Genomic DNA, 23,397 nt, shown 5'->3' with positions numbered 1-23,397 from the left:
GCTGAGAAAAGCCCCAGGGACAAGGAAGATCATGTATAGAAGAAGAGTGAACTACTGATAGTAGATTAGATAGAGAGCAGATTGCTCAAGTGACCAATGTATGTAGAAAACAGGGTAAGAGCAAGTGAGAGTATTTTGGTGGTTTGGAGAGCAGGGCCTCTTTTCGCTAGTGAGCTGACTTCTAAATGAAGAATATGAAATATCCTTAAGATGAAAGATGTAGCCACTGTTAAGCAGGGTGCTGAGTGGCTCTGTAGTGGCAAGTGCGGATTATTGTTTATTTTAATCAACTTGTCAGTTTAGTTGCCTGTCGTTTGAGGCTGAAATCATTCCAGCCTTTCCTGTTAGCTGAGCAGCGTGATCCTGTCAGCTGTATGGTCCTGTCATAGTGACTGTAAAATCCAGCTTAGATTCATAATGCAGATGATGACCTCTGTGAGAGCCAGTGAGACCCCACCTGGAGTGCTGTGTTCAGCTATGTAGACCCCAGCACAAGAGGGATGTGGAGCTTTTGGAGGAATCCAGAGGAAGCCACAGAGCTGGAGCATCTCTGCTATGGAGAAGGACTGAGAGAGCTGGGCTTGCTCAGCCTGGAGAAGGCTCTGATTGCCCAGAGAAGCTGTGGCTGCCCCATCCCTGGCAGTTCCCAAGGCCAGGTTGGATGGGGCTTGGAGCAACCTGCTCTAGTTTAAGGTGTCCCTGCCTGTGGCAGGGGGTTGGAACTGGATGAGCTTTAAGGTCATTTCCAACCCAAACCAGACTGGGATTCTACAGCCCTCTGCATTGTTGGTCTCCTGGTGACTCCTGTGTCTCGGGTTCTGTAGGATGGTGGTGCTGGGCAGCAGCTGCTTTCCCAGACTCTAGTCAATGCTGGGCTCTGGCACATTGGCAGGTCCTGTTTGTACGGGCTTTCACAGTGAAAGAAGGATGAGAGGGAGTATCCCAGCTTTTGATATGGATCTCCCCAGGCAAACATGAATTGGCAGATCCAAAGCATTTTATTTAATTGGAATGATTTCCAGAGATGTGGGGAGAACAGCTCTGGTAGTTATGTGGTCTTCTGGTTTACTTCTTTATCTTCAAAATCCAGCATTCTGCAGTCCCTGTACATCATACAGGCTAGAGAAAAAAAGCACAAAGTATTTGTGCTGATGTCTGATATCTCCTGCTGAGCACAGTACAGTATCTGGTAGTTGGAGGATTTGAGGGAGGCAACGTGAGGAATGCATTTCTTATGAAGAAAGCAAAATAATGGCCAGAGTATCCACGTTACCAGGTCCAGAAGATCCCATCCAGGTTTGAGGACTCTTCAGAACCCAACTGGCAAATCTGGGGAAAACTTTAACTCCCTGGGAATACTTTACAGGCCTGATCCTGTACATCTTTCCTGCTTGAAACTCTACTTGCCTTGTCATATTAAACTTGAGACTGCTTCTTAACCTATTCCAGGGTGAAGACACATGGCTCCTTCCCTCTATAGGTTTCACAATTCCAAAGCAAATGTGAAACATAAGTCCTTTCCAATGGTTTAAATTATTTTCACACTTGATGCCAGAAAGTTGGGATAATGTCGGCTGGTGATGAAACCCACTTCTTCTTACATATTTTTGGCACCAGAAATGGTTGGCAGTCTTTCAGGAGCTCTGGTGTGGCTTTTAGTACCATGGCACCAGATTTACAACCCTTCTTCTAAATAATTAAAACCTATATTAAAAAAGGGGGCTGGGGCTACCTCCCAGCTGGAAGATTGGAACAAGGAGGGGAAGTAATGGAGAGCATCATAAGGGAGGCTGGAAGAAGTCACTGGAGCTTTTGCTGTCTCTGAAACAAATCTGACAAAGCCCAGCTTGTGATTTAAATGAAGAGGCAGCACTTTTGGGAACTGCAGGGCACGAGTGGGTCTATTTTGACAGACCCCAAAGAGGTGAGAGGTGTTTCTTGTCTCTTTAGAGACACTGGATGAATTGCTTCAGCCATGGCAAATAGAGGCACTGATCTTTATTATTTTAGCTGTTCTTCAAAGTGCACTTCCAAAGCTAGTGACCCTTTCTGAGAGATCCTGGTTTCATGAATGCTGTTCAGTTAGCAGGGCTGTCAAAAGAGGAGAAGTCTCCTTTCTGTTAGCAGAAATTCCTCCTGCTGGAAATATTAGGCCAAAGGGATTTCCTGGGTGTATGTGAGGACTGAATTTGGCAGGGAGGTGTGGAAATGTGCAATATACGGTATGCATGTAATGTATATTATAAATCATATTAGTACAGTCAGCTGTTGAATATATAGTATTTGCATGTACGTGCAGAGCATTTCTTTGGATGGTTGCCTGGCTGGCACAGAGCACAGTGTGTGTGGGGAAAGTCTGGTCTCTCCTTATGTGTATAGGATGGGTGTTGTGGGCATGCAACGTAGCAGGACCCCTTTGTAAGTTCCTTTAAGGTGTACCATAGGCATGATGTGATGCCTCTTGGCAGGCCAGATGAGGCCTTCTGTTGCTAGCAGAAGTTGGACCAGACCTAGAGAGTTCTCTCAGGGGTGTGAATGGCCAAGAGCTGTATTTCAAGACCTTTAATTGCAATACAAATGATCACTGGATTAGTACAATGAAAAGTAGGAAAGAAACCCTCACTGTATGTATTCACTTCCTCCAATGTAGTATAACCTCAGTGTTGATTACTAAACCTGGAGGCTTTGTTAAGTTTTAAGGTGATGACTTTGCTTTCACTCTTTTCATGTCAGAAAAGGGTCAGAAAAAGCATAAAAGAACCTTAAAAGCTCTGCGTTGCAGAGGAGGGCTCTCCTGGGGCAGAAGCTGCCTTCCAAAGATGTTCCTGCCAGCCCTGGTGCAGGGTCTGGGTTTGGTGCAAGCCAGGCTGGGGTTTAGTGCTTATGGAGTCTACTGTTATTTAGACAGAGTCTTTGCCTTCTTTGTGTTACTTATTCCAGGGATAGTGGAAAATCTCATAGCTGGGAAGGTGCAACAATCCATTCCTGGCTTGACCGCTGAAAGGTCTCCCTGCAACCCATGGCTTGCAGTGAGAACAGTTCTTACTGTGTGGCCCCTATTGCAGTTCAAGAAGAGGTATTTGGTCCCTGTACATAAAACACGTGGGTGGCTCTGCAAGTCATACTTACAACATCACTTCACTTAGTGTTGTCTGCAAGTGATGCACACAGGTGGTCTCCTCTTTGTAGGCAATCTCACCTCTTTGATCTTCTGAGATAGTAAATGCCATTTAATAGCAATGCAATTCTAGATGGCAATTAGAAAGGTGTTTATAAAAGGATTTCTGTTAATAGGGTTTATTTCTCCTCACGTGAGCTGAGCATCTCATAAGACATGGGTATTTATGCTTCCAGCTAGAGTGGGGCTGTAGCTAGAGGGAGAGGAAGAAGGGAAAGGTTTTGACAAGAACCTCCACCTTTTCTTTGTACATGTACAGTGCACAGTGTTTCCAAGTAGGGCTCAGTGATGTAAACAGGAGAAGCAGGTGAAGTTCATTAGTCTGTATTAAGCAGACTAAACACAATCATTGTCCCTTCATTTCCTCACACTGTAAACAAGAGCTGCAGTGGAATGGTTTAGGTTCACACTCGGTTGATAGACAAGATTAGGATACCAAACTGATGGGGTTTTTTGTTCTCTTTTCTGAACAGGTTGGCTATATCCAAATTGGATCAGAGCACATGCTGATACAACCAGTGAATACATCAGAGACCTCATTTAGTGGGAAAGAACACTTCATCAGGCGCAGACGATCCACCAAGGCAAGCCACCCCATGAAGTCTCACGTTCCTGATGAGCACTGCAAGGTTGTAGCAGGTGAGCTTGAAGGGGCTCAAGAGAATAACCATGAGGATGCAATTCTAATTTTAACTGTTGTTCTGCCAGATATGCCTGTATTTTGTAATCCAAGCAGCTGGAGCTAGTGAAAAATGGCAGGTGTTAATGAAGCCTTCTGCTGCTTCAGGCAGAAGGAGTCACATCACAAATGCCAACCTTGTTAGGACACCTGCCGTAACATTCAGCCTGGGAGAAGGTAGAGTTAATGATGAACAGTAAACTTCTGCTTTAACCATGCAATGTGACCTCCGCTCTGGAAGGTATTCACAGTATTTTTAGCAAAGGCCCAAAGTTTGAAGCTGCAGTCAGTGGTGAGGGGTGCTCTTCCATCTCATCTTCCCACTGGAGTTGTGCCAGGTAGGCATGGATAAAATGGTGATCTTTGAATTCCAGAACGTGGGAAGAAACACTTTGATACTGTCATATACTTTAACCAGAAGTGTTATCTGTGGCGTCCAGCTCCAGGGATCCAGCTCACAACAGGATAAAAAGTGTTTGGAAAGGAGTAGAGATGCAGTTTCTCTTGTCAAGCAATCTACTTTCTTTTCATCTTCTCACATGTCATCATTTTTACTTCTGTCTATCAGAGCACAAGATCCATCAGAGGCTGTATCTGTTTCTGTGAGTGACAACTTTTAAACTATTTGCTTTAAGATTTTGTGAGATAAATTAAGCTTTTATTCCCCCCCCTCCTCTTGCCTTGTTTTAGAGGGAATGAGCTCATAGAGATTGCTAAGAAACTTTTGAGGTCTTTGGCTTCTCTTGGAGATCTTGGAACCCAGACTTGAGGTCTGGGAGTCCAAAATGTGATAGCAACTCATTTAAGTATCCCTTAGCTTAACTTTAATCTGTCTGGATTGGATGTTGAAGGAGCTACAGTGGAGACAGGAGGGATCCTGTGCGAGTTAGGTGCTGGAGTGCTTGAGCAGTTTTTGTCTGCCATGCTGTTACACTGGCTGTGGATACAGCAGCAGCTGAAATGCAGATGTGCTTCCTGTGTGTGAAGCTATTCTGGACCAAACAACAACCTCTCAAGCAATTTCCAGTGCTTTTCTGCCTAACTAGTTTAGCAAGATGAGGTATATTGTTTCAATGGGTTTCTGTAGCATAACAAGAGCTGGGAGGTGAACCAGCTTCCTGAGAAATAACAACGATGTAGATATTAATTGTGTGTCTGGCAGTTAACATAGGCGTTCTTTAATGCTCTGGATTCAGTTTGCAGTGTCATGCAGACACACCTTGCAGTTTAGGATCCTGGGCTTAAATCCCATAGGTCTTCATGGCTATGCGAGACCTGGTGACATATTCCAAGGTGTCAGTCTTGTGTTGTGACCCAGATTGACAATGTCAAAGCTTTTTACATTAAGAACAAAAAAACCTAAATCAAAAGTGACAATTGAGATCTGATTTTAAGCCCTAAAGTCCCCATCTGAATGGGAGACTAACAGGAAGGAGATCCAGTTGTTTGGTTATGGTCTTCCTGCCAATATATTTCTCCTGTTCTTCACCTTCATCCTGTCAAGGCACCACAGAAGGTCGGTAGCTTTACTGTATTGTGCAGTTAAAGAGTGTGTGCCTGTGAGCTGCTGCAAACCTTGTTTGTGTTCTAATGCTCAGTAGCTGAAACCCTGAAAAGCTACAGCTGCCTCCCACCCTTTTCATTGGGGTGGGGGTTTTGTTTGGTGTTAATAATAAAGCAGCTGTTGATATTATTATTTCCTACCATTTTTCAAAAGAAAATGGCCAGCTATTCACTGCTCAGATCCTGTCTTCTCGCTGTCTAAAGCCAAACAATCTGTTTGTCAGCTTGTATAAGCTGGTCTAGTTTTGTCTTCTTTGAAGCAATTGAATCTTTTGTGGAAGCCTGTCTGGGTGGGTTGCACAGAGGGTATTTTTTGTGAACTCTGTGAAATGTCTTTAGGTTACAGTGTGCCTGTATATTCTATTCATTTTATTCCTCTCCTGCCTCATTATCCCTCTAATATTCCAGTTCCTGCCTTCTACTGGAGGGACTGCATACTTCAGTGCCTCCCGTTTATGCAGGCAGCAGGTCAAGGCATCTAGGCTGGCTTCTACTGGGCTTCTAATCCATTGACAGCCTCAGGACCTAGCACATGCACATATATGCACACAGTACTACCATAGCTCAGCTCCTGCCAGGCCATATGGGCTAAATGTGTATCTGTATGTTCTGAGGCAGAGGGAGATTCACAGTCTGGTGTAACATTCATCTAAGGCTATGGATCTTGTTCTGTGACTGGATTTTTTTCCTACTGAATTGAAGGGCCAAACTGGGACTGGATTTGGGGAGAGCATGGGGCCTCTCTGACCCTTGTGTGAGACCAGGATAGCTGTGGTCCTTCCCCCAGGAAGCAGGTGAGCAAAATCTGGGACTGAGTGATTCCCTGCCCTGGGATCACACAGGAGTTTAGAAGCCAGCTGGGAACAGAATTCGTATCCCTTGGGTGCTGATGTTTTTGCTATGCTATAAAGGCAGCCAAGCACCTGACTGCTGCTCAGTGGGGACTGCTGCTTGCTCTGCAAACAGCTCCTGCTTCAAGTAGCGGTGTCATAAAATAATGAAATTGCTCATGGGCTTTGCCACTTAAAGGCAGACTCCTGAATGTTTTTCATTGTTGCAGGAAAGAAATGGAAGTCCTGGCTCTTAATAGGCTTAGCACATTAATGACCTAATTGACTCCTGTCTGCTTTGGATTAACTTTTGTGCACAAGGAGTTCAGAAACAAAAAAATTAATCCTCTCTGACACACAAAAGGTCCATTCCTAATGAAATTGTGTGGAAATGATGCTCTGGGGGCATGCTTCCAGACTTTCTCCTGGGAAAAGGTCTCTTTACTATGGGAAAACACTGGCAGAGTGAAGGACTGGTCAGATTTGTAGCAGAGGTGGTTGTTCACTGGCTTCTAATATGGCTCAGCCAGGTTAAAAGTTGTCAGGAATGAATGAAGGTTGTAAATACATGGGAAATCTTTTCATGCTAGGTATTTTAGATACACAACCTGCACTGCACATAGACAATGAGCATACATGAACAGCATAGACAGAAAAACACATGTCTGTGTAAATATAATATGAGTATTTTTCAAGGCCACAGAAAATGCCTTGCTTGGGGGTCTTCCAGTGCTTTGCTGGTGTTCTTGTATCTTCTGAACAGACTAGCACCACCTCTAAAGAGATTGTCTTCTTAGAACTTTAGTTATTCAATGGTACCTGGCATAATCTGCTGTTATTTGGGAGTCAAATAAAATACAAAACCTCAGATGCTGAATTTTTAATGTTAGTTATTGATTGTGTCATAAGAACAGGGCTAATTTGCTTAATGGCAAGTTTCTCTTGGCAGCAATGGTGCTGTGCTATATGAGCTTAACTAATGGTGAAACAAGATGCACGGTGATGTAATGACTTGTGTGAGTGTTTGTAGGGGAGGAGGAAAGCATTTTAATAATGCTAAATTAACTTAATCATGACATGCCTTGTGTCAGTGCTACTGAGGGGATAAAGAGCACAGCCCTCCAAGGGCATTCCTCTCCTTCCACCCAGAAGTGTGGTACTGTCCTCCAAGACCCCAGCTGGGAGAGAGGGAAACTGAGCTCACCTTGGGGCTGGGTACTGTGGCAGCCTGGTTTGGTAAGTGCTGGTTAAAATCTCTGGAACCTCTCCCTTAGTCTCAGTGGTGTAACATGTCCTACAGCACTCCAAATGATTTATAGAGCTGCAGGAGAACTCTGTGGGAGCCAAATTTGTCCTGGAATAATCTGTATAAGAGGATTAATCTGGCTGTAGTCAGGAATGGGAAAGCACTTAGGGTCTTGCATGACTGGATCTTTGAGATGTGAATCTGAGAGTGCCTATTAATGGGTTAAAAGAAAAACCCCAGGTCTGTGAATTCAGAGCTGATGTTTTAATTCCTTTGTTTAAATTCTGAAGTGCTCCAGCAGCAAAGGACAGATCCCATCACCACGGCCCAGGTGCTATTGTTAGTTATATGATATGTGTATACGTAGTGTTTCTATCACCTGTCATCCAGCAGGAGAAAGAGTTCAAGTCACAATGCACGTCTCTGCTCAGGCATGAACATGAGCCCCTGTGAGGCAAACAGAAAACCTATTAAAAGCTTTCCAGGTGCGTACGCTGTGAGGGGGAAGGAAGGAAAGGTTGGGTTTCATTTGCTCTGAAGCCCGGTGTCATTAGGAACATGGGAAACAGCTTTGCACCACTGATGTGAAACACTTCTTTGGTTCTCATCTTAGACATTGGGCTGCATCTGGGGCACAGACCTGCTATCACACACTGGTCTGATTTTAAACAAGTTTGATGGCTTTCTTGTCAAAGGTCCTACACTAGAGGTCTTTCAGGAGACAGAATATGGAGTCATAGGGACGTTTTTGTAGGATTTAATAGGTATAAGTAAGAATTTCTCTGCAGATGAGCCAGGTGGGGAGGGAAAGAGATCTCTTAATGCATCATACACGAGTTTTGCAGTGCCCTCAGGTTTGGCCTGGACATCCATGAATAGGCTTCTCGATTTATTTATCTTTTGGTGACATCTCTGATTCCCACCAGTCTCTGACCCTATAGGAAGAGCTCATGGCAGAGAAGAAATGGGCAGAGCAGAGAGGGCTATGGGGGAGCCGTTTCATCTCCTTTTTTGACTCCCTGGAGCTAAGAATGGGGGTAAAAATCACCTGAGATAGGGCTTCTTTCATTACCCCGTCTCTCTGTCACCTGGTAATATACACAATAAAGTTCTTTCCATGTGACAATATCCACCACACCCTCAGCTGCAGTGGATGGATATAGTTCTGTTAACTATCATGGAACACCAGGAGTTTAACTGATTTGCTGAGATCTGGTGACATTTTGTGTGTTTCCTATGCCATCAATACCTGTGGATGGAAAAGTCTCAGTTCTTCTTGGTGAGAGAAAATCTCAGTGTTAAAGAGAGGATCAAACCATGCTGTGAAAGTGCAGGAATCTCCTCTAACCATGTCATAAAACTTTGTTTTGTGGAGAAAACTAAGTTCTGTTATAACTTTTCCATAGGTCTCCAGTGATGTATTAAAGTCCCTTTACATAGAAGGGATTTGATATAAAATACAGCCCAGGAGCATGAGGGAGAGCAGCTTGTCTGTGGGGGGAAGTTTGTTATTTCATGTTTATGATACAGGCCTCATAAATTACTTTTAAATGTGGGTTTGCTTTAAACCCCTTTGTCAGTTCAAATGAACTGGTTTTCGTTGAATGCAAATGTGCTGCATGGAGCGAAGCATGTAGTGAAAAACCCAGGGAAAGCAGTGTTTTAATTCACAAAATAATGGGTTGCTTCTCTGTATGGTTACTTCTCAACCTGTTTTAACAGTTGATCAAAGCTGGTAATAATTTAAGTAAGTGCTAGTGTGCAGGTATCAGATGTAGGGAATGCTTTCCCTGAACAGGTATAAATCCTAAACACATGTTACTGCTACGTTGCGTTTCCCCATCTTTAATCATTGTCTCCTAGCTGTGTTTTCTCTGCAGGTTTGACTTGGCCTGACATAGCAGTTGTTATGGCCAAAAAACATGTGCACTAAAAATAGAGAGATGTAATGCAACCTGTATTAGTCCATATTAGGAATCATCTGTTCAAGAATTAAAGCAAGGATTTGAACAATGGGTTGTGCAGAAGATGTAATGTGATTAAGTGTTTGCAAGCATAGAAGTATTCCCTGTATCAGAAATCCAGCACTTTACCCATGGGAGTGTGTCTCACTTGTGTGGATATATCCCTTGGTTTTCCAGGTCCATGGTCTTCCAAATGGGGAGTCTGGGTTTTCCCTGCAGGGGTGTGATTGTTTCCTTATGGCTGACACATGGCAGCCTTTGGAGCCATCTATTCACAACTGTCCTTTTCCATCACATGTGGCAAGTGAAGCTTTATTGCTGGTCTGTTCTGGATGAAGCCCTCAGCATGAGGGCAGGATGGATAATGTGGAGCAGGAGGAGTCCAGCTGCTTCTTCCTCTGCTGTCAAGGTGCAAGGAGATAACAAGGAGGACATGCAAATACATGTAATGTATGGATTTCTTCCCTTTCCGGAGCAGCTGCAGACAGTAGAACTGTACTGCTCCTTCACTTGGTTCCTGATAACTTAGTGCTGGTTATCATTGGAACCTGATGAAGTCCAAACTGGCAGGTGGTGATGAGGAAGGTTGTCTAGTGGACACCATCCTTGTCTCGGGATGTACACAGGTATTCAAGTAGTCATTCTGGCTAAAAAGGCAGGAAGGTGGCCCCAAGGAGACTAAGGTTCATTGCTTACCTGTTAGCTCTCTTTGTTTTTTCCATATTAACATAAGTGAGGGTTAGAGCCAAGAGCTGGGAACTGGGACTCTGTTGGCCTCAATTCCTGAAGTTGTTTGATCTTCAGCAGATCCCTGGGACTTTATCTGTGAAAGTTACAAAGTGTTGGGCACCTACTAATTGGTGTGGCCAAGATGGGAACACTCTGGGGCAGGTTTTGCCTCTGTTCAATAGCTCTAAGCTTCCTAAATTGTAGATATCCCAAACTTTGAACCCAAGGTTGAAGGCACAGGAAATTAGAAGTAATGTAGACAATAACCTCTAATTCTCAAGCAGTTTATTTGCAAAGTGGGGCTACTAACTCTGAGCTGGTGACGGTATGAGAGCCTTTGGATCTGAAAACTACCTAATGAACTGACAGTTTCTTCCTTAGCTGATCTGTTTGGCATCCCCATATACCTTCGGGATTAAAAATAGCTATTGTATTACTTTCTACTTCAGTTTGACCTGCTGAGCCAATATCATTTATGGGAGGTGACCCTGTGTTCTTTACTGGCTTTTGCACATCACCAGAAGTAAATTGCTCAGCTTCCAAGGCGATCAGTGCCACCTTTCTCAAGGTATAGGTATAATGGTGAGGAGGTGGGGAGCCCCTGGGGTCTTCCAGCCTCAGCAGAAGCAGTTGGAGTTCAGTTGCCAAACCTCAGGACGCTTTGGTAAGGCTGGCAGATGTAAAAACATACTTTGGAAACTAAGCACATTAGCTAAAGACTCATTAAAACAAAATAAACCTGGGGGGCAATGATGCCATTTCTCACAGTGTAACTGCAGCCAGGTAGGTTGAGTCTTGAAAGACCTGAGGTGGGTTAGAACTGTGCTTTGTGATTGGTCTCAGATCTACTGAGTGATCAAAATTAGGGAGTCCAGAGTCTTACATCCATTGCTCCTTATCGTTAGGACTTAATTACACTTGTGTCACACGGTCTTCCCGCATGGCCCCAAGCTATGGGACCTTTGTGCCTCTGTCCTAACCAAAGGAAATTGATTCAGCCTCAGATTTACAGCTAGTAACAGAGCAAATCAAGCATAGGATGAGAAACTGAGGCAGAGGCTAAAAGGGAGTAGCAGAGCAGGTATTTCCATTCCCACTTTAATAGTCTTACCATTAAGCCATGCTCACCGTGCATGCTTTCTGTACCATTTACCACTACATTCTCTTGTCTGACTGCCTTACACAAGTCCTTTTTTGCTGCTGATTGGAAAGCACACTAGTGCTTAGCTAAAAGGAGATAAATGCACACAGTTCAGGAGGTGGCAATCTTTGAAATCCAGTATACAAATTGAACCAGTGAGCATATGGAGATCATAGTGCTTATCCTGTGCTGCCTCACAGGCCTGCCGTTAAACACTAAGTCCTGATGTGTTATGTTGACAACTGAGTATGTTTTGCAGAAGAATAAGGTTTTAACTGATGTGTCCAAGCCACAGACTAACTTGGATAACAAATCCTTACAACAAAACCTCTGTGGTGTTTTGAGATGCAGCACAGAGTTCATGACTTATGTCTCAAGTTCTTGTTTGCTGCTCTGCCAGACAAATAGTCATGAACTTGTGATTTGGTAGGAAAGTGGCCGTGTAGGAAAAAGGAATAGGGAGGTGCATTAAGCAGCAATGGATCATTCTGCTATGCAGTGATTTTTCTTACTAGTTGATGCACAATTTTGCTTCCATTCTAGTCAGAAAGAAACTGGAGGTACATAGGCATTTTGTAGGACAAGGCATAAAAATGAGAGGACAGCTCGCAGTCTGTAATCAGCTGTGATTTGAATAAGCAACCATGTTTAATTCCTGAACTTCAGATTAATCACTGGCATCAGCTGGCTGTGGTAAATCTGGAATTCCAAGCTTCTAATGGAGGTATAAAAAATGAGTGCACAGGGACAATTTTGTGCTGTGTCCTGACAGAGGTGAAGGGGCTCCATGTTCCCATGGCTGGAAATGGACTGGGAGGTGCCGGTTGTGGCAGCAGCTCCAGTAGCATCTATTCCTCTCAGTTTCCTCCTTCAGTCCTTGCATGTGTCTGCTCCAAGATGATGCCCCAGGAAAGGTGTCAAGGAAGCAACTGTGTGGAGTAAGGCCCCTGGAGTTGGAATGTGGTTTCTTGTAAGGTAACCAGTGCACAGATCTTTGGATGTAAAGCTCACAGGTGGCAGTGAAGGGATGTCTCTGGTGGCATCCATGAACTCTTAACTGCTCCCCCTCTGTGTGCTCTGGTGATCTCCCAGCTCTGAGCTGTCCTGTGATCTGTGGTTGCTCTTTTAGCTCAGGCTGGATTAACACATGCCCTTCAGTGGGTTGACTTCTGCAGTGAACGTTTTGTCATCCTGCAAGCCTCAGATCTCTAAGCTTGTTCAAAGTTGTCTCCCTTCTAACCTTGAGCAGCTTGATCCTTAGACAGAGCAAACAAGGTTCTGCCTTGCACAGCTTGTGGGCATCCACTGTGGTGATCCCTTACAGCCAGGCTGTTGAAGAGGCTGTTCAATAAATGGTTTGGAAGCAGTTCTGCTGTCAGATCCAAACATGAGGAGTGGATTGATTTAACTGTGGCATATTTCTCTTTATGTGTTTTCAACTTCTCTGTGTTTCAACCCACCACCCCTTGATCTTAATTCAAGCTGAAAAGGAAGCCTGCCTCTATTCTGTTTAAGTTTTGCTCTGGGCCTGGGATGTAAATGCTGCTGCTGCTGCTACCTTCCACTTTGTGTTTCACTTCCTTCCTGGGCTCCACCTTACACCTTGCCTTGATTTGAAATGAAATCAAGTCATTACATTAGGTTTGGAAATTTCTTTGAGATTAGGGCAGTGTCTGCATCAAATAGCAATGCCCAAGAGACACAGATGTGGTATAATAATCTTCTAAGCACTGAGCATTTGGAGAGGTGTTTGTATCCTACTACCGGTACCAGAGACACTTTGCGGCATCCTGTCCCTCTGAGAATTCAGCAAGTGCTCTTCCTCTGATTGCCATATGATTTTGGGTTAACTACTAAGCATATACCTGAGGAACTTCCTTTCTTTAGTTTCTAGGCTTGATTTGTGTGCAGGATTTCCTTTTTCTTTCTCTTTCTCTGTGCTTTGCTTTGGAGAGGTGGTGATTTTTACTTTGAAGTGGATCTAATAAACCCCCCCTAATGTGAGTACCAGTGAAACTATCTCTAGAAACTCCTGGGGCACAGGAAGAACTCATATTAGCTGTTCACCCACTTGCATGCTCTTTCCTCTTTTCTATGCTGCTGAAGTAATGGCATAAAGGAAAACAGAGCTGCTCTCTAAGTGAGCTTGTATGGAGATGTTAGAGGGATCATGGGTAGATGGAAGTTAGCAGAGGGCTTCCTGAGAAAGAACTGGGAAGGGTTTTCAGGCAGCAGTAGAAAAGAGCTTCTAGAGAGAAATCTGGCCTTGCAGAAAGGACTCTGCAATTTTACTTTTGTTTGTGGCTTTTATTGAACTCCATCCAGGAGCTTTCAGTAGGTTTAACTAGAATGAGGTAGCTAAAATTACAAAGGGAAAGATTAGGTGGGGCAAAAAACGTGGAAGGCTGTAGGAGAAGAGGTTGCTTTTCAGATGAGTCTGGGAAATACTGTTGGAAGGGAGGTAGGTAGGAGGAGCAGGAAGGGACTCTGCAGTTACAGCAAGAATGTGCCAAAACCCAGACAGCGCTAGACAGGGCTTTTGGTGTGTAATAGGAAAAGGTCATTTGGGGCGGTTGCTTTGGAATTGTACATCTGTTGGGTTGCCATAAAAAGCACTGTACATAAGGAGTTTTCTACTGAGGCTTCAGCAGAGCTCTGTTGTGCTGCTGCTTGCAGTAAAGACTGTGGGGTTTTGCCTTTCTGAGGAAGATTTCAAATTCAGCAGAACACGATATGATCATGTTGCTTTGCAGGTGACTAGCAAAGGAAAGGTAAGACCCTGTCGATAAAAGCCAGTTTAAGAGCTTGTGCAATGTTACATCCATTTTATACTGAGGATCTGGGAGTGCATCGCTCTTCTCCCATCACCTGTAATCCTGAATTTTGTGGATTTTTTGGCCAGTTTAGACTGTGTAACACACTATCGAAGAGACTGGCAAAAGAGTCTTGTCCCCTGTGCCTAGTCACCCGCAGCATATACGTGCTGTGCTGTAGATTGGCTGTTTCAGCTCATATTTCACATGAAATTCTCTGACCTCTTCTGCAGGGAGCACCTGACTCCTAAAATAGTGTGCAGTTTGGTTATGTATGCTCCCCGCAATGTAAACTCCTCTGACAGGCTCCTGCCCGTGTTTTATGGTCTCTTATGCCTTCACACTAACACTTAACATCTGCACCACAAAATTTGTAGCATCAGTTTGTTCGAATAAAGAATCCACCAAGCATTTAATCCTTGTTTTAATGGCTGATGTTTATTTTAGTTTGGGGTTTCGTGTACTCGTGGAGGGATTCTCTGCCCATAGTCCATAAATCATGCAGAGCAGGAATGAGACTTCTCTGTGCTGGCTTGTTTCCGAAGCGAGGCTCTAGAAATGGGGGGATTTTTGGTACCTCCATAAAGTTGACTCACCTCAGGTACGAGTTGCAGATGCGATTAATGAGGATTTACTATTGGGTTTGGATCTTTTTCTCCTCCTCATCAAATGTCTGCGATATGGGATGTGTGTATCTCTCTTGTTCTGTTTGTGATGGTTCATCCATGCGATACTTGTGTTTTCTCCATGTGCTTGATTATGCTGGAAAATTGTTTGCATGTGTGGAAGGCAGGAAGATGCAGATAGAAACCACTCTGAAAGTAGCCCTCTGCAAGGACAAGTAGGACAGAAGGAATGAAGTTACACTATAGAGGAGCTGATAACTGAAAATGGAAAGAAAAAGGGACACAATCCCTTTTCTGTTCAAGTAGTTTGTGTTGTGTTGCCGTACATCTCCTGCAGTGTATCATCAGTGACCACCTGAGCTCTTTGTAGGCTCCCTTGAGTCCATTGCATGTTGCCTGTTTTAAGTGCTCAGTAAGCTTACACTTGGCCAATGTGAGGGAGAGGATAAGAGTAAGAGCCCAGATCCTCTAAGTTAGGTCACTTTGGCTGTGTTTCTAGGCAAGCTTGGGGGGTGGTAGTTTTCCACACACAACCTTTAATCCCTACAACCCAGTGGCAAGCAGCCAACCCAGAGCTTCAAGTAAAACTCCTGGGGGAATGGGGGCCAGAGGCTTTGTATGAACCAAGACTACCCAGCAATTTGCCAGGAGTCCCTTTAGGCTGCTGCTCTCCAGAAATCACACCTTCCAGAGCTCTGTACAGCTGCCTTCTGCAAAGAGGGGCTGAATGGAATCGGCAAAGCCTTGCCAATTCCTTCATCCGCCTCTGGAGGAGCCACCATGCTGGGCAATCCCATGGCAAATGACCATGGCATGACCTCTTCTCCGTGGAGTGCAAGCTGTGGTCTACCATAGTGGTTTCCTCTGACACAAGTGGCTTCTTTTCTACCAAAAAGGAGATCTTTGACGTGAAGCCCCAGAGTACTCTGGGTTTATTTCCTTCCGTTTAAGCTTTTTTTACACAACTCATTCCATAAGAACAACTTCTGTGTAGGTAGGAGATTTACACGAGCCGAAATGCTTTTATTTGTTAGGGAATTACCAAAATAAGAATTTGATGGGGAAGTGCTATTACCTCCATGAAGGTTCTGATCACCAGCAGCCAGACCCAAAAGGCCGATGTTCTTGCTATAATAATTGGCCTGCTCTTCCTTTCTCTCTGCCTTCTCCCATGGTATTTAAATGATAACATGGAAAGTACTGCACCTAAAGCTGCATGGGATGGGAGGGATGGGTGGATGGATAAAATGAAAGGGGTAAACAAACATGGGAGCTTTTCCACAGAAGTTTGGTGAAGTCATCTCCATTTCATAGCTGGCAAATCAAAGGTGCATTCATCTTTCCTTCTTTCTGGTACAACCACTCCATTTTATTTTATTGCTTTTCTAAAGCCCTTGGAAGCATAGAGATCCCCTGCTCTGTGGCTGCTGTGTCATGATCGTGCACTTTTGGGTAGCTATACTGCAGTCTTGTGTGAAAACAAGCCTTGAAACTTGGTGATTGTCATCTTTGCTGCTGGCACGAAGCTTCTGTTATTTATGAGCACCCCAAGTTTTCATTTCTTTTTGCTTGTCCATGGGCCTGTCTGTCTCTGTAGACCCAAGGGGGATATTTCCACACCCCTTTAAAAAGATTCAAATCAAATTTCATGCTTAAAATATGTACCAAGTGTTGACAGCTGATGCTTTGGGCAGAAAAGCACGTGCAGAGCCGTGCTGGATGGCTGCTAGACGGCTTGGAATAGAGATATGGGATGGACATGTGCAAATCTGCATATTGACGAGACAGAAAATGTATGAATGAGCAGGAGGCAGGGAGTCCATTTCAGGTAGACTTTGGAGGGCTTAAAGCTGATAGAGTTTATCACCCCGAGTACAAGAGGTCAGTCAGGAAAAGCGGATGATCCGAGTGCATTTACCAGCCTGGGAAAGAAGGGAAATTCACACTGGATTATGTAAGGTAAACAGGCTGTGGCAAACCAGGATCCGTGAATGCTAATTCAGATCTGCCTGCTGCAGAATGGTGCTTTGCTAAGAGAGGGTCTCAGGTTAAATCTACACAAAATGTAAAAGTGTGACAGAAGAGGCACTGTCTGAGCATTATGATCTATCCCATGTCACTTTCGCATTGAATGTTGTGTATATGCCTGTTCAGGACCTGTTGTGTGTTCTGCTCCCTTTGCCTTTGGAAGAAACCAATGCATTAATCAGTATCAAAGTAGTATCAGTATCTTATCCATGGAATATTGCAGGCTGAGCAGTTAGCAGATGTAATTTCAGAAATTCTTGGCAGTTTGTTTCTTACTGCAAAATAAACTTGTTTTAATGACTTCATTTGCTTTTCTTTCATTTTACGATTGAAAACATGAATACATTTTGTGTGACTGCAGTGAAGTGAGTAGATTCAGTTTCAAATCTGGACTTAGTTTTTCCTTTGTTTATGCCTCAGCTGCTTTGTACATTTGCCTTTGAGCTGTGGAACACATTTCACCTTCAGTTTAGAAGAGGACAAATTACTAATACCTGAGTTGCTTAGTATGGAGGAAGGGAGGTTTAACCTCTGTGTTTCATTTTTGTGTTAACGCTGCTGCTTCACTTTCAAGTCTTTAGGATAGGTCCATTTCACAGGTTCCTGTAACTTCAGTTCATTGAGGTCTAGGGATTCCCTGCTTTTGGTGCACATACCACAGTAAAGACGCATGTGAGCTCTGCACGTAGGTGGCCAGTGACTGCAGCTGCTGGTGCTGGTGCTCATGCCAATAGCAATAAATCAGCAAAGAAAGCTTGAGAAGGTCTTATCTAGCCTGACCTTCTGCACTCCTGGGTTCCATCCAGAGACTTCTGCAGTTGGCCAATGATCCGTGTTCCAAAACAATCTTAGCTTAAATTAATTTTTTTGAGGCTCTGTTGTGTTCAGTGACATTGCTCTGGTAGGGCTGGTAGCAAGTGAAAATGCAACTGATGGAAATAGTGACTCCAGGAGCATCTTACAACTTCCCTGGCTCAGGAGAACCTGCAGAGTCTAGGGTGTAGGTTGCACCCTAAAGAACACTCTCCTATCCTAAAGTTTTCTTCAAGAGATTTTTCCTTAATTAGCATTTATTCCATTCTAGAGGAATGATGCTACTTTCACATGCAAGATGTCCAGTTTTGGAAGGTTTTGCACGAGCATGACTTCTTGGTTTGAATTCTGGTTTATCTTTTGCTTTTCTGGACTTCTCTTTTTTCCATTGTCTTTTCTTTCTGCCTACAGAGGTACAGATGTACTTGCAGTGGAACCTCTTGATTGCTTTTTTTCATCAGCAGAGAACACTTCAATTAAAGGGCATTGCAACCTGAATATGCACAAGAATATTTGTTGGAGAGTGTAAATGTTTTATTATGATCTGCCAGCCTTAATAAGGATTTTGACTTTTAGAAAAGAAGAGACAAAAGAAGATGAAATCAACCAGTGACTGGAGGGAGAGAAGAAACGCCATTCGACTCACCAACGAGTACACAGTAGAAACCCTGGTGGTGGCAGATGCTGATATGGTCCAATACCATGGTGCTGAGGCTGCCCAGAGATTCATCCTCACAGTTATGAATATGGTAAGTAGGCATTTTGCTCTCAAAAGAAGAACAGATCATATCAAGGGCAGGTTAAAGCTGGCTTCCGTGACAGCTGAAATGGGCAACTGTTTTGACCTTGAGGTATGAGGAAAGGTTTTGGTTTTCTTGCGTCATGTGCCTCTTCTCCCCCATCTATATGATTCCATGTATTTGCTAAAGGACATCACAATGAAGAACTTTTTTGAAACTGAAATTGCAAGTTTTCATTAGGAAATATTCCATAATTGTTGAAGAGTGGTGTTTTCTGCCATGTTTTATTATTGAAGCCAACAGTCATAATGATTTCCAGCAGAAAGCCTGTCTTTCACTTCGTTAGAAATACTCTTTACCTCTGATTTTTTTGCACAATGAAAGTGGCTGCCTCCCTTGGTGTAGAAAACATGGTAAAGTCACTACCAAACTGCCAGCTGATCCCATTCTTTTCACCCCAGGATCCCTTGGGCTGCCTGAAGTGGTGCTGATCACACCTCTGAATAGGTGGAGTTGGCCTCTAGAAGCATTCAAAAACTTCTGCAGGGAATCTGCCAGGAGTGAGGAAAGCCTTTAGAAACTGCAATCTCCAGTGAAGTGTGGGTGTTAATTTGTTAGCTGGCCTAGTAGTTTAAGCCTTCTGTCTCAGTTGATAAGGGGACACAGAGCCTGCCGCAGTGAATGCTCTCTCACTCGCTTGTTGCCATTGCCAATAAAAAGATAATGGCTAAATTGGATGTGGACACTGAAAAGTCTGCTCAGAGACGGCAGGGGTCCTTCCAGAGGCATTTGTGCAAGGAAGTCTTTGAGGAAGCTGGTATTCTTCTGCCCGTGCTATTGTAACATCCAGGAGCAGTTCATTTTCATGATTACTGATCTGTTGTTGTTCACAAATAGCAAATTAGCTTGGAAAAAAAAAACAGTTCTTAATAGTAATTGACTGGTCACACTTCCTAGTGAAGAGCTGAGTGATGGATGCTCAGTGCATAATGCAGCTATGGGACAGCAGCTTTCTGAAAGGTCTTGTGCTCTCTTAAGCACTGGTGTGAGGGAGCTCTCCTGTAGTGAAGTGCTTTGCTGATTAAGCATGGAGCAACTAGTCTTTTTCTGTTAACAAGCTGCTTTTCTGTGTCACTTCCTCTACCATCTGTTTTGCCTTTTGGCATGCTGTGACAATAGCCACTTAATAGGGCTTCATTGTGTCTCTACATTTATTTGGATTGATTGGTAGGAAATGTCTTCTTGCAACAAACCCATTCATGTTGCCTTCACTTCAGGGTCTACTTACTGGCTTTCTTGCATTTAAGGATGTGTTTGCCGGGGGCACAAGAGCCTTATTCTTCTCAAAGCCACAGTCTTCCAACCTTAAATTCCCGTACCAGTTCTGCAGTGAGCAGCAGGACAGAAGGCCAGCTCTGAACAAGTTTGCTTCTCGAGTCACTTTTTAAACGAACAGAAGTCCATATTTGTATATAATGTACAGGTGAAAGCTGAGTTTCTTCTGGTGTCAGATGTTTGGGACCTTAAGGCAGGGTGATGGTGACTTTTTGTTTGCAGTGGTAGCCCAAAAATTTGTTCCCTCCTAAAATCTGTTCCACACTGATAATAACAACCTGCTGTTGTGTCCCACAGTTCTGGTGGGGCTGGGACAGGACATTGTATGTGTGAGAGCTTTTAAAACATGTGTTTGATCATCTGTCTTGATGATCCTCATGCCAGAAGGTCAGTTATTTCAGTGTAGCCATTACTGCTTCTCTATCTTGTGTAGCTTTATCAACCTATGAAGATTGTTTCGGTTGAGAACGCCAATAGACCAAGTCCCAAACAAAAGATGACCATGAATCCTGTTGTCTGTCCAGGCTGAGGAGTACTGCAGAACAGCTCAGCAACATCAGCTTGCCAGGAGTGAATATGTATGTGTGGAGAGGTGCTGATAGATGGGCTGGGTTCTCTAAACCCATTTACTGTTGGGTTAATATCGAAGCTTAGTTTCCAACGGATTTGTCTGATGGACTTTTAAGCTAGGTTCTGATGCTGTAGTGTGAGCTCACACATTTATTAGGCACTAGAGAATGCATGTGGAAGGGGACTCTTGGCTGAGGAACACATTTATCTAACATCTAAGGTGCAAAGTCCAGCTGAAACACTTCCCGCTGTTAACTCATTTTTCCTAGGGACTCACCCATGTGGCTTTTCTGATGTCTGATAGGATCTGAATTTATGTTTCAGCTTTTCAGCCTCCAGAGGAGCACTGACAGAGTCTCTATCCTTTGTCTGGCCACCTACATTCCCACACTTGTAGGAACATATCATCTTTCACGCCTCTACCTCCCTCGGGAAACTGGTTGTGAATGGCTGGCAAGATCAGAAGATACTAAAGAACAGTAACAGGCAAACACATAGATGGCATCATTGCATAAATCCTTTATTCTGAGGCTATAAACCAAGGTGAAATTCAAGGAAATCAAAGGGGATCTTCACATTTCATTTGCTACAATGAAAGCTGATCTTTATCCCAGCAAAAGAGGCTGAGGAACAGTTCAGAACACATATTTCAGGAAGAGAGTTTGGATAGTCATGTGGTTTAGATAGGGCTTAGCCAGACTCTTCACTCAGCCACTACTCTTTGGGTAGTGCCTGAACCAGCCATGGTCAATCTTTGTGTGATAGTTTCTCATGTGTAAAGCTGCTATGAGGAATAGCACAGCCCTAGGTCCTTAGGGCAACATCTGTTACATTCTTCTCTGGTGCAGGATCAGTTGTTCTCTGTGTAACACGCAGACGAAGGCCTCCTGGCTCCTTGGAATCTTTGTCTCCTGCCTGCCTTGATACTTCTGTCAGCCTTCTGTGGCTGTTAGTTGGGGGGCAGGATTTGCCCCATGATATTAGGCAGTGCTTATTCAGCTATGCTGCAGGATGGCAGGCTGCCTCTAAAAGAAACCAGAATGTTAATTTTGGCTTGGAGGCTTGCATTTAAGCAAATAGAACATTACTGGTCAGGGGTATATTAACTTAACTCCTCTCTGTAAGCCATTACGTTTACTGTCAAACCACAAAACAAGCATTAAGAGGTCTTATTAATGCATTTTATATTTATAGACATTTTAAATAAAGTGATCTGCCTTAAAGTATTTAATATCTATTTATGTTACAAGAATTTCTGAAGGGAAAAAAAGTCAGCATTACAAAATACTGGTTTATTGCTCCCTTGGTAAATGAGATTCTTAGGGAAAAAAAGCCCACCACCCTCCTCTAGAATAACAGCTAAGAAACACAGCAAGGCCCTTTTGCAGCCCAGAAATAAAATAACAGCTAGTGCTTCGTACAGAAAGTGCTGTGTTTTTAATAACATTCTGTGGTTCTGAATATCCCCCTGAACAGAGAATAGATTCACATTAAAGGTACTTGTTTTTTCTGAATGTCACTGTAGAGGTACAAGCTCTTCATTTACTAAGCTAATATTTGAAGTTATAAGACAGATTTTTCCAAGATCGTGGAAGAATTTCCCTCTAAGGTACTCTGTAATGTATAAGTAGGAGCAAGCATGGCCCCAGGGCTTTGAGTTGACATTTTTTTAAGTCACCACCTCTAAAATGAAATCTCTTCTTGTTTTCTGGCAAGATATTTGGTTCAGCAGTTTTGCTAATGGACGGTTCCTGATGGCTTTGTGATAATGATGAAAGAGATAAGCTGATAAAGTTGTCAAATGTCACCATGTACATCTGCAGTTTTAGTGAGGCAGTGAGGTTACGGGCATCCTGGATATGAGGACCTAAACAGGCAGAGATAATAGTAGAATTATAGAAATGCAAAACAAACTTATTTAGCTCACCCATTCTGTTAGTCTGGCAACTACAATCTCTCCTTGCATTTAATTGACGTGGAGGCTCTTTGGATGGATGTTCTGTTTCTTATGAAGTTCTGTGTTGGTCTTGCAACACATCATGGCTTCACCTAAACTGAACTTTGGGTTTCTCAGCCAGCAGCTAGATGACCAGTGCACTAGCTTTCTCTTTTCCTTTCCCATGTGTTCCTGTGTATCTGCTTAAAATAGCTGCCATACTGGCCTTGGTTCAGGAGCAGGTTCTGAAGCATGAGGCATCACTGCTTTCTTGGAGGAGTTTTATGCTTTGTTTCCTCTTGTGTTTTCTTTTCATCCAAGAGAAATGGCAGTAAGACAAAAAGGAGATTCACTGTCCTCATAGACAGGCAAATTGAACTGGCCTCTACTGTGTGTGGTCTTCATGACTTATGCTTTCAGCTTCTCATAGGGAACTCCAATTCAAATGATTGTGAAGTATATGATAAAGGAGATATGAGACCCTTTGGAAAGTTCTGTCCATGACCATTGTGTTCTTAATGATGAGGAATGACTGGTTTCAGCTGGTACCTGAACAGCAAGTTATGAATATTAGCTCCTTGCAGTTCTGCAGGGCTTCTTTGCAAACCAAGCCCCACTCAGAATGACCCTCTGAGCATTTAAGGACAGAGATGTCTGACTTTCCAAGACCACAGCATGGTAATTTAAAAGCTGCTTTCTATGGGTTTTTTCTCCCTTGAGTGCATTTTTGGGGGGTTCGGAATAAATTAAAACTGTGGCTTGGTTTTGAGCTTGCCTTTTTCTGAGAGAATACAGCATTCAGGGGTAGGTTACTGTAATGTGTGTTAGTTCTCCTGCAGCTGTCGCTAAGCCATGCGATTAGTGTGGAAGCTCTTTGCAGCAGCAAGCAGTAACTTGAAGTTAGTGATCTTTGGGATGCCATTAAGGGGGAAAAATTTAATGTTGTTCTTTAGCAATAATGCTGGTTTACTCTCTGAGGCCTTATTTTACACTCTGCATATTGTTTTTCATTTGGATTTCCCCTGTGAGAGGGTTTTTTTATGTTAAAGGAATAGATAAAATCATTTTTATCATGCATGCATTGATGGATTTATATCTGTGCTCTTGGGGCTGGCACATAAAGGCTCCAGAGTTGCAGCTGATAATTGGCTCCCTTTACCCTGATCTGGAATTTTCACAGTGGGAACAGGGAAGTAAAGGAAAAGG

At 43.5% G+C, this 23,397-nt stretch overlaps 1 protein-coding gene across 2 annotated transcripts in view; it reads left to right on the top strand.

Moving 5' to 3' along the window:
• Positions 1-23,397, top strand: part of ADAMTS17 (ADAM metallopeptidase with thrombospondin type 1 motif 17) — a 171,896-nt gene that overhangs the window by 5,999 nt on the left and 142,500 nt on the right. For both annotated transcript variants that reach the window (XM_062642541.1, XM_062642542.1), the window contains exons 3-4: positions 3,652-3,817; positions 18,187-18,359. In XM_062642541.1, the coding sequence (XP_062498525.1) occupies positions 3,652-3,817; positions 18,187-18,359 (339 nt within the window). The remainder of the gene's footprint in view (positions 1-3,651; positions 3,818-18,186; positions 18,360-23,397) is intronic.

The sequence above is a fragment of the Pezoporus occidentalis genome, unplaced genomic scaffold (assembly GCF_034315485.1).
Source record: "Pezoporus occidentalis ecotype Australia unplaced genomic scaffold, CSIRO_AGI_Poc_V1 ctg72, whole genome shotgun sequence".
NCBI lineage: Eukaryota > Metazoa > Chordata > Aves > Psittaciformes > Psittacidae > Pezoporus > Pezoporus occidentalis.
This window is presented reverse-complemented; position numbering and strand designations above follow the sequence as displayed.